We start from the raw sequence: 14,464 nt of genomic DNA on the forward strand, positions 1-14,464 counted from the left end.
GTAAAAAGTTGTTGCTTTTTTGCTAACCCTAACCTTTTTTCTAACCTAATTATCCTACTATCTTAATTCTCCTAAACCTGCTACGAAAAGTCAATTTTGAAAAAAGCTGTATCCCTTTTAGACAAAGCCGTCGCTCATGGACACATCATAGGCTTCAGGAGCCAGCTGCAGATGTGATTCCACCATGGGCAACAATAACTGGCTACTAGTTTGTTTTCAGACAAATATACTGCTCAAAAAAATAAAGGGAACACTTAAACAACACATCCTAGATCTGAATGAAATAAATAAATGTATTAAATACTTTTTTTTTACATAGTTGAATGTGCTGACAACAAAATCACACAAAAATAATCAATGGAAATCCAATTTATCAGCCCATGGAGGTCTGGATTTGGAGTCACACTCAAAATTAAAATGGAAAACCACACTACAGGCTGATCCAACTTTGATGTAATGTCCTTAAAACAAGTCAAAATGAGGCTCAGTAGTGTGTGTGGCCTCCACGTGCCTGTATGACCTCCCTACAATGCCTGGGCATGCTCCTGATGAGGTGGCGGATGGTCTCCTGAGGGATCTCCTCCCAGACCTGGACTAAAGCATCCGCCAACTCCTGGACAGTCTGTGGTGCAACGTGGCGTTGGTGGATGGAGTGAGACATGATGTCCCAGATGTGCTCGATTGGATTCAGGTCTGGGGAACGGGCGGTCCATAGCATCAATGCCTTCCTCTTGCAGGAACTGCTGAAACACTCCAGCCACATGAGGTCTAGCATTGTCTTGCATTAGGAGGAACCCAGGGCCAACCGCACCAGCATATGGTCTCACAAGGGGTCTGAGGATCTCATCTCGGTACCTAATGGCAGTCAGGCTACCTCTGGCGAGCACATGGAGGGCTGTGCGGCCCCCCAAAGAAATGCCACCCCACACCATGACTGACCCACCGCCAAACCGGTCATGCTGGAGGATGTTGAAGGCAGCAGAACGTTCTCCACGGCGTCTCCGGGCTCTGTCACGTCTGTCACATGTGCTCAGTGTGAACCTGCTTTCATCTGTGAAGAGCACAGGGCGCCAGTGGCGAATTTGCCAATCTTGGTGTTCTCTGGCAAATGCCAAACGTCCTGCACGGTGTTGGGCTGTAAGCACAACCCCCACCTGTGGACGTCGGGCCCTCATACCACCCTCATGGAGTCTGTTTCTGACCGTTTGAGCAGACACATGCACATTTGTGGCCTGCTGGAGGTCATTTTGCAGGGCTCTGGCAGTGTTTCTCCTGCTCCTCCTTGCACAAAGACGGAGGTAGCGGTCCTGCTGCTGGGTTGTTGCCCTCCTACGGCCTCCTCCACGTCTCCTGATGTACTGGCCTGTCTCCTGGTAGCGCCTCAATGCTCTGGACACTACGCTGACAGACACAGCAAACCTTCTTGCCACAGCTCGCATTGATGTGCCATCCTGGATGAGCTGCACTACCTGAGCCACTTGTGTGGGTTGTAGACTCCGTCTCATGCTACCACTAGAGTGAAAGCACCGCCAGCATTCAAAAGTGACCAAAACATCAGCCAGTAAGCATAGGAACTGAGAAGTGGTCTGTGGTCCCCACCTGCAGAACCACTCCTTTATTGGGGGTGTCTTGCTAATTGCCTATAATTTCCACCTGTTGTCTATTCCATTTGCACAACAGCATGTGAAATTTATTGTCAATCAGTGTTGCTTCCTAAGTGGACAGTTTGATTTCACAGAAGTGTGATTGACTTGGAGTTACATTGTGTTGTTTAAGTGTTCCCTTTATTTTTTTGAGCAGTGTATATTCAACTCATAGCTAGTTTATCCAGTGACCACTGCATTTAGAAGGATAGCTACCGACTGAAATGTAGCTAGCTAGCTAACGTGCTGGCTCACACTGGCCGTGCAGTAGCCAACTAGCTAGCTAACAGTTAGCTTATCGTGGACACCAAATGACAACGCTAGCTAGACTTGGGAGCTCATGGGCACACGGGCTACAATAGTAAACTGGTTACACATGATAACACCATGGGAAACAATAATTGGCTAGTTTGTTTTCAGACAAATATGTTCAAGTCATAGTTAGTTTATCCACTGACCACCACATTTAGGGTACCTAAATTACTTAAATGTAGCTAGCTAGCTCACTGGCCAGGCAATAGCCATTACTCTCCAATTAATCGTGGATTTCCTATTCTTTGATACATTTGGGATAACATCAAGCAACAGACAGTTTGTGTAAATGTAAAAATAAGGATTAGTGGACTCGTCTTATGAATGATCGAACAGTGAAACTTAAATAGATTGGTGAGGCTTTCATTTATTTCCCAAGTAATTAAGCTGAAGGTAGGTTTCTCAAGTCGTTCGGTTCTTACTGTCTCAACCAATCACCCAACGTAACTTATGAATATTAATTACTTTGCCTCCGGCTATCCTACAAATGTAAATTTTGCTTCCCAGACTGCTTCCAATCATTAAAATGTTCCTTACTTAAAGGGGCAATCTGCAGTTGCTACATCCATTTTTGGTTTTCTAAATGAATGAATAAATGCCTCATGAGCTAAGTTCAACAGTCGTACCCCATCAGAACCCAAAATATACTCTTGTTTTACTCCAATGTTTGTAAACAAAATAAATGTAAACAAACATTGTATAGGCTCAAACATAGTTAAAACTATCATTTTCATCTCATGGATGGTCAGCCCTTTCATCCATAGCTCAGTCTATGAATTTGAGAGTGGTTACATTTCTCCAGCCCCATCCCTCAGCTTTTAATCGAAACAGGGGCAGAGAGGACCCTGTGTTATCATTTCAACTGCAGATTGTCCCTTTAAGGTATCTAGAATTAGTGTACCAAGTTTGATAATTTTATCATAAAATGCATGATTATTTCCCCTATCCGCTGGACTAGGGCACCTGGGAAGCGTATTGACAATGGACACTTTGCTTAGAGGGACACAAGTTAACACTAAAGGATTTCCCCAAGTCACTTTCTGCAATTCACTGGAGAGAAGCCCCTCTCATAGACTGTTTTTGCTCCTTTGGGGTTGTGCGTTTCAAGGGACAAAAAAACTAAAGACAAAATAAAACATATGATAACATAATTGGTCAAACAGGACACAGAAGGACATTACATAAGGACATTACATTTTGGCTATATGATCCAGTGGAGGCTGCTGAGGTAAGGACGGCTCATAATGGCTGGAACGAAGTAAATGGAATGGCATATTTGAAACCATTCCACCAACTCCGCACCAGCCATTACCATGAGCCAGTCCTCCCCAATTAAGGTGCCACCAGCCTCCTGTGATATGATCTCCTCAACATAACCTGAGGAAAACAGCACCCCTGGCTGTACCTTGAAGAACCAATCAGATTCTCAACAAAGCAGCAATGTGACAAGCATCATACAGGCTTACTCCTTGTATAATGTCCCCATAATTACAACAGAACAATGCCATTGTCAACCTTGTCAAAAATCCATCATGCGCATTATCAAAAGAATATCTGGTGTCCATAAATTCATAATCACTCATGTGTTTCGATATTAGATAACTCGATTATCCTATATATTAGATATATTTTTAGACCACCAACAGTCCTTTCCCTTAACACTACACCATAGAAAGCCTAACTACTGCACTGTAGTTGTCCACAGTTTCAGATATAGACTAAAGACCTAGTGACTCTTTTCACACTTGGGATTTCAATGATTGAAATAATAAGATTGGAATTGCATTACCAATTCTATATCTAAACAACAATTTGTCCTCTATTTGGCTAGCCAACCACGCCTATAGGCTATCCCAGTCTGTGGCATTATGATCCCAGGTTTTGTCAACTTCCACAAATTGTAGGCAGCACAAGTCTGCCCCCCTCCCTTCACACAGAGTCCCTTTCCCGTTTTGTTATGGGTAGAACACATTCTTACAGTCCCTTTTTTTGTCGGGATAAAACAACTCAGACAATGCAGCGTTTTATTATGATATTTGATTAGTAGGCTACGTTTGTTCAAATCAAAGTGCTCTCATACCTGTATCCATTTTCAGGAACCATCCGCGCGAGCACCCGAACCATTTATCGTTCATTAATCCTTGTGTGAAACAGCATCCCGTAGGCTATATTCCAGACCACACGTATCCACACGTAGAAACAGAAAGGAAAGCTATTCAAAGACCAGAATGATAAAACAATAACCTCAGTTTTATGTCATTTTTATTGTGTCAAGTTACTTTCCAGCTGTAGCGGTCCTCGACTGGTGGCGCGTGTATATGTGGTGAGAGTCGCGACTGAACAGATGCAGGAGGCTGGGAGCTGAGCGCAGGAGGTGTTCCCTGGCGTTTCCTGAGGAACCCACTGGTCACAAACTGGTTGAATCAACATTGTTTCAACGTATTTGTCAACGTAACATGGAATCTACGTGGAAAATGCATTGGATTTTAATGGCAACTGTTGTTTTGAGGGTGAAATTTCATTATGGTAACCACATTTTAACATAGACAAACCTTGTATAAATTGTTGAATTTGTACCTTTAAAACAACATAAAATCTTCAACATTATATCCACAATCAGAAAAATAAACAATAAGTTGGGCAGCACCTCTGACTGGAGAATGTATCTATCTGCAGCTCCACTTTGGTCTCCCATCCAGGGTTTTAACCAAGCCCTGCTTAGCTATGATATTACCAATGTGATATCATAAAAATTATTGTTGAGAGTTCTCCACCAGTCTTGGGGAGATAGTCAGCAGGTAGCTGACTAGTGGTGTATTCAGCAGCCTGATGGTCTGGGAGTAGAATCTAATCTAATCTATAATCTATTGGCCAGTTTTACGTTTTTTTTGTTGTGATGATGCTCCTATACTGCCCACATCTGATTATTGGAAACAAGGAAAACAAGCCATGGCTTGGATGGCTGGGGTCCCTGATGACCTTCTTGGCCTTCCTGCAACACCTGGTATTGTATTTGTCCTGGAGGGCAGTCAGTGTGCATCCAATGGTGCATTTGGCTGAGCGTACCACCCTCTGTAGTGCCTTGCGGTCTGCAACAGTGGAGTTGCTGTACCCGGTTGTGATGCAGCCCGACAGTATGCTCTCGATGGTGCTCCTGTAGAACACTGTGAGGGCCCTCGGTGACGGTGACAGGCTGAATTTCTTCCGCATCCTGAGGTTGAATAGTCGCTGTCGTGCCTTCTTCACCACATTGTCCGTGTGTGAATATGCTGAGCTTTGATTGGTTCTCTCAAAGATTTTTTGTTTCCTTGGGGGTTAAGGCCTCACATTATTTGGATTTTGAAAAGAAACAGTTGTATTGGAGGTGTGTGGTTGTCTATGTGGGTGATTGAGTGAGAAAGACACAGAGCCGAACCAATCAAAAGACACATCCCTTCATTATCGACTCATCATGCAGACAACATAGAAATATTCTTTCCAGACTCTGAAGTCAGGAGGACTTCGAGTTATGTGTTAGCCAGACTAGTGTGACTGTAAGCTAATTATAAAATATTTCTTGAATCCTGGCAGCTCAGAGACATCCAGCTAAAAACAGAATGTGTGGGATCCCAGAGACTGCTGCTATTTGGACATGATTTCCTGCCCATACATCTGAAGTCTGATTGGAGGACAGAAGTCCCTTAAAACATTTCTGCATAACAGGAAATTGCACTCCCTGTTTCCTGCACAACGAGGCTCCACTTCCTTAGCAACTGATGGACAAAACTGGCACATTTTAACCCATTGGAGAGTTGAAACTTAAAAACATGATGAGGTAACATATTTTGTCTCCTAAAGTAGTCACCTGATGATAGGATACACCAAAAATAATGTATTTTCCATTACAACAATGAAATAATGTGTTTTCCTATTGTGGTACAAATTGATATAGAGTACCTATTAACCACATTCAGCATTATCATGATTAAACCATCTCTTTTAACTGCAGCTATTTTGATTCATGTGTACTGAACTGACTTTACCTCACTCTGTATCTCTCAGGGGTAAAGAGTGTGACACATGGACTTGCAAGCGCGTGAGCGCACACACACACACACACACACACACACACACACACACACACACACACACACACACACACACACACACACACACACACACACACACACACGTGCAGCTGCAGAGGTAATCCCAGTCTCTACTCACTGTTACTTGCGGTTCAGAGAGAGGCTACGCCTGCACAGAAGGCATTGCTGGGTTCTGCCCAGGGCCACCAAAGGGAAATGCCAGGATTACAGCGTTCCCAACAACCATTCCCCCCTGCTGTGACATTGCACATGGCTGGATATTGGATAAACTGCCTTGGCCTGAGAAAGGGCCATGGTGCACCATCTTTCCTCTCTCTCTCACACACACAACACTGAAAGGTAAAAAAAATCTGTCCACATCACAGCCGGCCTGGGGATTTCTGCAGATATAATTCAACATGCAAAATACATAAATAAGTCCCATTGCTGGAAGCATTACAAGACGAGACAGACATCAGGGCACAGCAGAAAAAAATACATTAGACCTGACTGGTAAAGAAAAAAAGATATCAAGCCCAGTCGAGTGCTCCCAGGCTCAAACTAGAGGAGGCACCGCCGCTGGGTTCCACTAAGTTAGACCTGCCCAAATATGTCACCCACACTGATCCTCTAACACATGAACTAAAACATCCTTGAGTGCCCAATGACCAAAACCCCACAACTGTATATCTGCAGAATTCTCCTGTTTGTACTTTTGAATCAGTGGTGTCGTGCATGCACAGACAACCAGTCCACATAATATGAAGCGAATCTTGGCATGACACCTCTGTTTTCAAAGTCCCCCAACCGAGGCTAAGTATAGTGTTACTAGCAGCACAGATTGTTCTGCTCATTTAAAAACATTAAATGTTGTTACCTTTGACCCCTTTTGTTGGTCCAATAAGTATGTTTTTATATTGACTCAATGAAAGGCAGGGAGGTGGGCTCAGAGAGCAGCCCTGCTCTGTGGCGTGAGAGAATAATGACGGATCTCCTGATAAACAAGGGGCTGCAGATGTGGAGCATGAAAACAATTTTGGGCTCATACAAAAACACACACACACACACACACACACACACACACACACACACACACACACACACACACACACACACACACACACACACACACACACACACACACACACACACACACACAGCCATCCCCGCCTCCTGAAGGGAAACGGATCTGAAAGAGGGATAACAGGCTGCTAAGTCCAATGCTGCTGATCTCAGGGCTGGAGCACAACCCTCTCACAGGGACGGATGTGAAGTGTTCTGGTCAACATGCCAGCTCCACAAACTAGTCTGAGGCCAGTGTTGTGGAACACCTCTGCTGGTACAGAGCAGGTTGTTGGGGGTGTACTGTGTGCAGCCAGCTGTGCTGGTACAGAGCAGGTTGTTGGGGGTGTGCTGTGTGCAGCCAGCTGTGCTGGTACAGAGCAGGTTGTTGGGGGTGTTGTGTGTGCAGCCAGCTGTGCTGGTACAGAGCAGGTTGTTGGGGGTGTGCTGTGTGCAGCCAGCTGTGCTGGTACAGAGCAGGTTGTTGGGGGTGTGCTGTGTGCAGCCAGCTGTGCTGGTACAGAGCAGGTTGTTGGGGGTGTGCTGTGTGCAGCCAGCTGTGCTGGTACAGAGCAGGTTGTTGGGGGTGTGCTGTGTGCAGCCAGCTGTGCTGGTACAGAGCAGGTTGTTGGGGGTGTACTGTGTGCAGCCAGCTGTGCTGGTACAGAGCAGGTTGTTGGGGGTGTGCTGTGTGCAGCCAGCTGTGCTGGTACAGAGCAGGTTGTTGGGGGTGTTGTGTGTGCAGCCAGCTGTGCTGGTACAGAGCAGGTTGTTGGGGGTGTGCTGTGTGCAGCCAGCTGTGCTGGTACAGAGCAGGTTGTTGGGGGTGTGCTGTGTGCAGCCAGCTGTGCTGGTACAGAGCAGGTTGTTGGGGGTGTGCTGTGTGCAGCCAGCTGTGCTGGTACAGAGCAGGTTGTTGGGGGTGTGCTGTGTGCAGCCAGCTGTGCTGGTACAGAGCAGGTTGTTGGGGGTGTGCTGTGTGCAGCCAGCTGTGCTGGTACAGAGCAGGTTGTTGGGGGTGTGCTGTGTGCAGCCAGCTGTGCTGGTACAGAGCAGGTTGTTGGGGGTGTGCTGTGTGCAGCCAGTTGTGCTGGTACAGAGCAGGTTTTTGGGGGTGTGCTGTGTGCAACCAGCTGTGCTGGTACAGAGCAGGTTGTTGGGGGTGTGCTGTGTGCAGCCAGCTGTGCTGGTACAGAGCAGGTTGTTGGGGGTGTGCTGTGTGCAGCCAGCTGTGCTGGTACAGAGCAGGTTGTTGATGGTGTGCTGTGTGCAGCCAGCTGTGCTGTTACAGAGCAGGTTGTTGGGGGTGTGCTGTGTGCAGCCAGCTGTGCTGGTACAGAGCAGGTTGTTGGGGGTGTGCTGTGTGCAACCAGCTGTGCTGTTACAGAGCAGGTTGTTGGGGGTGTGCTGTGTGCAGCCAGCTGTGCTGGTACAGAGCAGGTTGTTGGGGGTGTGCTGTGTGCAGCCAGCTGTGCTGGTACAGAGCAGGTTGTTGGGGGTGTGCTGTGTGCAGCCAGCTGTGCTGTTACAGAGCAGGTTGTTGGGGGTGTGCTGTGTGCAGCCAGCTGTGCTGGTACAGAGCAGGTTGTTGGGGGTGTGCTGTGTGCAGCCAGCTGTGCTGGTACAGAGCAGGTTGTTGGGGGTGTGCTGTGTGCAGCCAGCTGTGCTGTTACAGAGCAGGTTGTTGAGGTGGGAGGAGCAGAGTGATTAATGGACAGACCTATTCAATCTGGCTGCTACACCACATACAGTGATTAGGTACACCTGCAAATCAGCATTTAGATTCAGAAAGTAAGGAAAAGAGGGTGTGAGAGAGAGACAGATAGAGAGAGGGGGGGAGAAGAGATAGAGGGGAGGACAGCTCATGAACCCCATCAATAAAACTGCCCTTTATTACAAAGCCTTGTTCTCCTGGTAGTAATGGAAGGGACCTACTGACCCCACCAAATGGCATTTATTTGTGCACAATATGTTACCAGGGGATTTTAATGTTACATTGATGGTTTTGAGTTGTTCTCTTTAAGAGCAGGAAAGACTTACAGTGAACCAGCCTTATAGAACAATCACGTGGGAGGATTTTACAATAATCACCATCTTGTAGGAACAGCTGTTATTTAGAGCCACTGAAAAACAATGAGAGCACAGTCCAACCAAGAGCCAGCGAAATCACTCGTTCACTCAGCTGGATTTCAGGCCATGCATCGAAGAGGCACATGAGCACCATGCTCGGTGTTCTGGCTTAGCTTAATCATACTATGCACAATGGTCTGATGCTGAAGCATTCCAGAGCTAACATATATGATAAAGTGGGGGAATCCCTCCACTGTGTGTGTGTGTGTCTCCCTCAGCACTACACTCCATTGGCTATCTGTCTCCTGTCTGCATCAGGCCATATCGGGGGAAGAGGGAGAGGGTGCGTACCTCTTCTTTCTCCTGCTCTGAGAGAAAACAATAACAATGTGTCTTTAAAAAAGAACTCCCTCTTGATTGACTCTTTCCCGTGACTGTTTTCACATCTATCAGACAAATTGGGCAAGGATTGAGAGAGGGTATGGATTCCAAACTTGTAAACATATTTTCTTTATCTCTTCCTTTTTCTTTTCATCTGAACCAATAGCTTTTGTACATGTGATAGTTATGGCCAGAGCAGTAATGTATTGGGTCCCTCAGTCTATGATATAACAGTTACATTTCTAAATATTTCAAGTGTCACAAAGAAGTGCTGGTTATAAAAGAAAGATAATAACAAGTAGTCATTTACAGTGCTAACAACAAACTACTTCTGTTAAAACCGCTCTGACAAGTAGTTGATGTGGATTACACCAGCCGTGATTCAACAGTAACTGTTTTGCAGGTGGGGACAAAAGTGTGTCAAGGGGTTGAAGAGTGTTCCTGTAAATACGCTTTTATCTGTCATCATAACTATTGTGTGAGCCTGGGAGTCTATTCAAATATTTTCCCACCGGGCCACGCTAAACATAAAACACAGTCACACTTTCGCAGTATTGAAAATGACTGAAAATATTTATGTAACAATGTAAGCAAACACTCATGCTCGCACATAAATACAGACACCCACACAAACTGAATGAAAACATGTTTGTTCTACTTGAACTGTGCTCTTGGCTGGCACAGCTATGCTGAGTGTAGTATCGATGTCTATCCTGTCATGTTTACAGTGGGAATAGCAATGGTAGCATGGATGTCTGTCCTGTCAGGTTTACAGTGGGAATAGAAATGGTAGCATGGATGTCTGTCCTGTCAGGTTTACAGTGGGAATAGAAATGGTAGCATGGATGTCTGTCCTGTCAGCTTTACAGTGGGAATAGAAATGGTAGCATGGATGTCTGTCCTGTCAGCTTTACAGTGGGAATAGAAATGGTAGCATGGATGTCTGTCCTGTCAGGTTTACAGTGGGAATAGTAATGGTAGCATAGATGTCTGTCCTGTCAGCTGTGGGGAGAGTAAAGGGGTGCTGACTGAACTTCTAGTTGTGTCATGGTGGGCTAAATATAATTTCACATCACATCACGGCTAACTAAGGAAGAAAACACAGCTGGGTTGTTGTTTTTGTACTTCTGTAATACCTTCCTGACCTTCGTACAATGACCATGGGACATTCCCTTGCTCTCTTTCCTCTCTTTCTCTCTGGATTTTTCAGCAAATATGTTTTTCAAAAAATGTTCTGATTAGGCTACTGGTGAGAAAAACAGCTGCCTCAGAATAGTTTTTGATAAATATAACCTTATTGAATTACAGCGGACCCCCTGACACATGGGAAAAAGGTATCAGGATGAAATAATCTATGTCACAGATAAGAATGACACTTGATTTGAAGGGGCTTTGTTAATTAAACAAGAAACCTTACAGAGACAATTTCCTGACCTATTAACATTGCTTACCCTCATAAATGACGGTTATGGTGAAAACATACACATATGTCTGTCAGGCGCATTCTTCGAATTGCAAATGAATGTTATTTTTAAAGCTGATTTAAAACATTCCTGCACTAAATTATGGAAGGCAAACAAAATAGCATCAGGAAAAGTAAAGTACTAAAATAGCAACCACAAAACAGCATGGTGTGCCTGAACAATAAACAATGGACTAAGAAAGGTCAAACTGTATTTGTGTGTGTGTGTGTGGTGTGTGTGTGTGTGTGGAGGGGGGGGGGGGGGGGGGGCAGAGAAAGATCACAGACCATAGTTACGGTTGTAGCTGCTTGTCCTTGGAATGGTTTCGGTACTGGACCTGTCCTCTCATAAGTGTTGTACTGGGCCTGTCCTCTCATAAGTGTTGTACTGGGCCTGTCCTCTCATAAGTGTTGTACTGGGCCTGTCCTCTCATAAGTGTTGTACTGGGCCTGTCCTCTCATAAGTGTTGTACTGGACCTGTCCTCTCATAAGTGTTGTACTGGGCCTGTCCTCTCATAAGTGTTGTACTGGGCCTGTCCTCTCATAAGTGTTGTACTGGACCTGTCCTCTCATAAGTGTTGTACTGGGCCTGTCCTCTCATAAGTGTTGTACTGGGCCTGTCCTCTCATAAGTGTTGTACTGGACCTGTCCTCTCATAAGTGTTGTACTGGGCCTGTCCTCTCATAAGTGTTGTACTGGGCCTGTCCTCTCATAAGTGTTGTACTGGGCCTGTCCTCTCATAAGTGGTGTACTGGGCCTGTCCTCTCATAAGTGTTGTACTGGGCCTGTCCTCTCATAAGTGTTGTACTGGGCCTGTCCTCTCATAAGTGTTGTACTGGGCCTGTCCTCTCATAAGTGTTGTACTGGGCCTGTGGTGCTTGGCTGAGTGATGAGCCTTCACCGGCACCATCAACTCTCAACACACAACAATTATCCATGGTTAAAATACTAATTAAATTTGCAGGTGAGACTATGGTAAAGGTTCTGCTTTAGAACACGAGGCCTTGGATCTTGTGACTAGGGTCATAACCTGGCCTTGAGTATGATCTTCACAAGGGACATCACTTTTAACTAATTCATCACAATTGATTTAAGTGACAACTCTTCATTTACACAATATGGCCTCTGACTTGAGCATGTTGTTGTGAGCAGTGGCCAATAAAAATGCAGTGGATTAACCCGAGCTAACCTTTCATCATATGTGTATGTGCGCGTACGTGTGTAACAGTGTAGGTTCCGTCCCTCTCTTCGCCCCAACCTGGGCTCGAACCAGGGACCCTTGCACACATTAACAACTGACACCCACGAAGCATCGTTACCCATCGCACCACAAAAGCCGCGGCCCTTGCAACGCAAGGGGAACAACCACTTCAGGTCTCAGAGCGAGTGACGTCACCGATTGAAACGCTATTAGCGCGCACCCCCGCTAACTAACTAGCCATTTCACATCAGTTACATGTGCAAGTGTATCTGAGTGTGTGTGCGTGTGTGTTTGGGATGCAGAGAGGCGGAGAAGTGCACCAGACAGTTATCACGCTGAAGTAATGGATGTCCAATCCAGACGATAATCAAAATCCCTGCTGCTCCATAAGGACTATAGAGCCCAGCCTTTAAGTACAGCAGAGCGGCCAAAAGCAGTGGACAGGTGGGATTAATCCTGGCATATTCATGGAGTGAGTTCTACAAATTCTTTATCTCCAACGGAGGACACCATGGGGTTAGTTCCACCGGTAGCCTATAGACCTACTGTTTTCCCATAGAGACCACAGAGACAAGATAATCAAACTGACTTTTAAATGCATTCATAGGCTTCCCTCACTGGCTTTATCACTGGAGGAGATAACCCCGTTGCCATGCTCGCCAGAGTCGTAGAATGCCATGACAGTGGGCTACGTTGGTAAGCCTAGAGAAATTGAGATCAGTTGTGGTATGGGTCAGCTAGTGTACTTCCTGGGTTAATTGAATCAGAGATGCCCTCTGTGCCAAGCGGAGGAGAACTCAGTACATTGGCAGATTATCTGATGTTTTCCAACCATTTACTCATTAGTTATCGACTTTACTTCACCATGAATGGCACCCAACCCAGTATAAGGAAAATACTATTTCCATTTAAACTTCCTGGCATCGAATGTTTAAACTGTTTTCGGTTGGTTCTGTCAGTGACATTCAGGTTGTTTTGACAATGAAAGGGAGATAGAGAGAGAAGAGCAGCAGGGAGTCCTAGTCGGTGTTGGTGCAGCTGTTCATTATCATTATATTTGGTTGTTAGTTTCATAGAGGCACCATTAATCTCCCCCTGAAAGACACATTGAGATGCAAACCACAATAAAACTGCTTTCAGACTTCACAATCAATATTGGTTTTGGGCCTGTAGGAGCCACATTATCACTGCCATGAGGTGTTAGTCACGGATCCTCCTCATCTGCACCTCATTTGGGATTCTCCCTGGGAAAACCGTGTTGGAATGCCTTAATAAAGCCATGCAGGCTGGGAATAAAGAGCAGATCGATATCTGGGCTCCCATCCATCTGCCTGAGAGGGAGCAACATGAGAGAGTGCCACTGTCTGGCATCTACATTGAGTATACCAAACATTAGGAGCACCTTCCAAATATTGAGTTGCTTAAAAATCTTTATTTAACCTGTCTTCATCTACACTGATTGAAGTGGATTTAACAAGTGACATCAATAAGGGATCATAGCTTCACCTGGATTCACCTGGTCAGTCTGTCATAAAGAGTACTCAGTGTATGTCACCATTAGACTAAACTCTGCTTTTACTTGTAGCACTAAACCTACATTAAACACAAACTCACAGTCATTTGAGTCATGTCATTGGTGCAATTGAACATTCATCTATCACTATTCGTCTTAAGGGCTTTTCACAGTACTGAGCTGAGCCAAACCAAGCTGGCCTGGTTACGCATCCACCGTATCTGCTGGAACTGTGCCCAAAAAGACAATTCTTTAGAAAGAAAATATCCAAGCCAGCACAGTTTGGTTTGGGTCGGCGCTATAGTGTGAAAAGGATAATAGACCCTCCAGAGTAGCCTAGCAATGTTGCTGTTCAGGGTGCCAAAAACATTCTAAGGCATCAGAGAGCCCAAAACAGTATACTATAACTTTTTTTAATCACACTTTAACATTGCTGCAACATCAAATCCCTCGTGTCATCTCAACACAGCTCATGTCTCCTTGTCTTGGCCTCTGTGTTTGGACACATCATGAGCTAATTAAAGGAAGATAGAACCAAGGTCTTAGCCTCTCCAGAAACACCAGCTGGCAGAGAGAGAGAGAGCGCACTGACGGTTTTCTTCTTCTTCCCTCAACCCCTCCTCCTCTCTTTCTCTTTGCCTTTTTTCTTTTACGTCAGCAGAATTTACGAGTCCATTACGAGCGTGCGTGCTGTGCCCACAGCGCTCAGCACTCTGCTAATCTCTTTATCTGCCAGCGTGAGGAACAGGCCG

General features: G+C 45.5%; 1 protein-coding gene across 1 annotated transcript in view; it reads right to left on the reverse strand.

The window, feature by feature from the left end:
• fgd5b (FYVE, RhoGEF and PH domain containing 5b) overlaps positions 1 to 4,314 on the reverse strand; it is a 66,875-nt gene extending 62,561 nt beyond the window's left edge. Inside the window, 1 exon segment of the mRNA XM_045691651.1 lies at positions 4,036 to 4,314. Within this exon segment, the coding sequence (XP_045547607.1) occupies positions 4,036 to 4,090 (55 nt within the window). The 5' untranslated portion in view covers positions 4,091 to 4,314.
• Between the last annotated feature and the right edge of the window lie 10,150 nt (positions 4,315 to 14,464).

The sequence above is a fragment of the Salmo salar genome, chromosome ssa12 (genome assembly GCF_905237065.1).
Source record: "Salmo salar chromosome ssa12, Ssal_v3.1, whole genome shotgun sequence".
Lineage (NCBI taxonomy): Eukaryota > Metazoa > Chordata > Actinopteri > Salmoniformes > Salmonidae > Salmo > Salmo salar.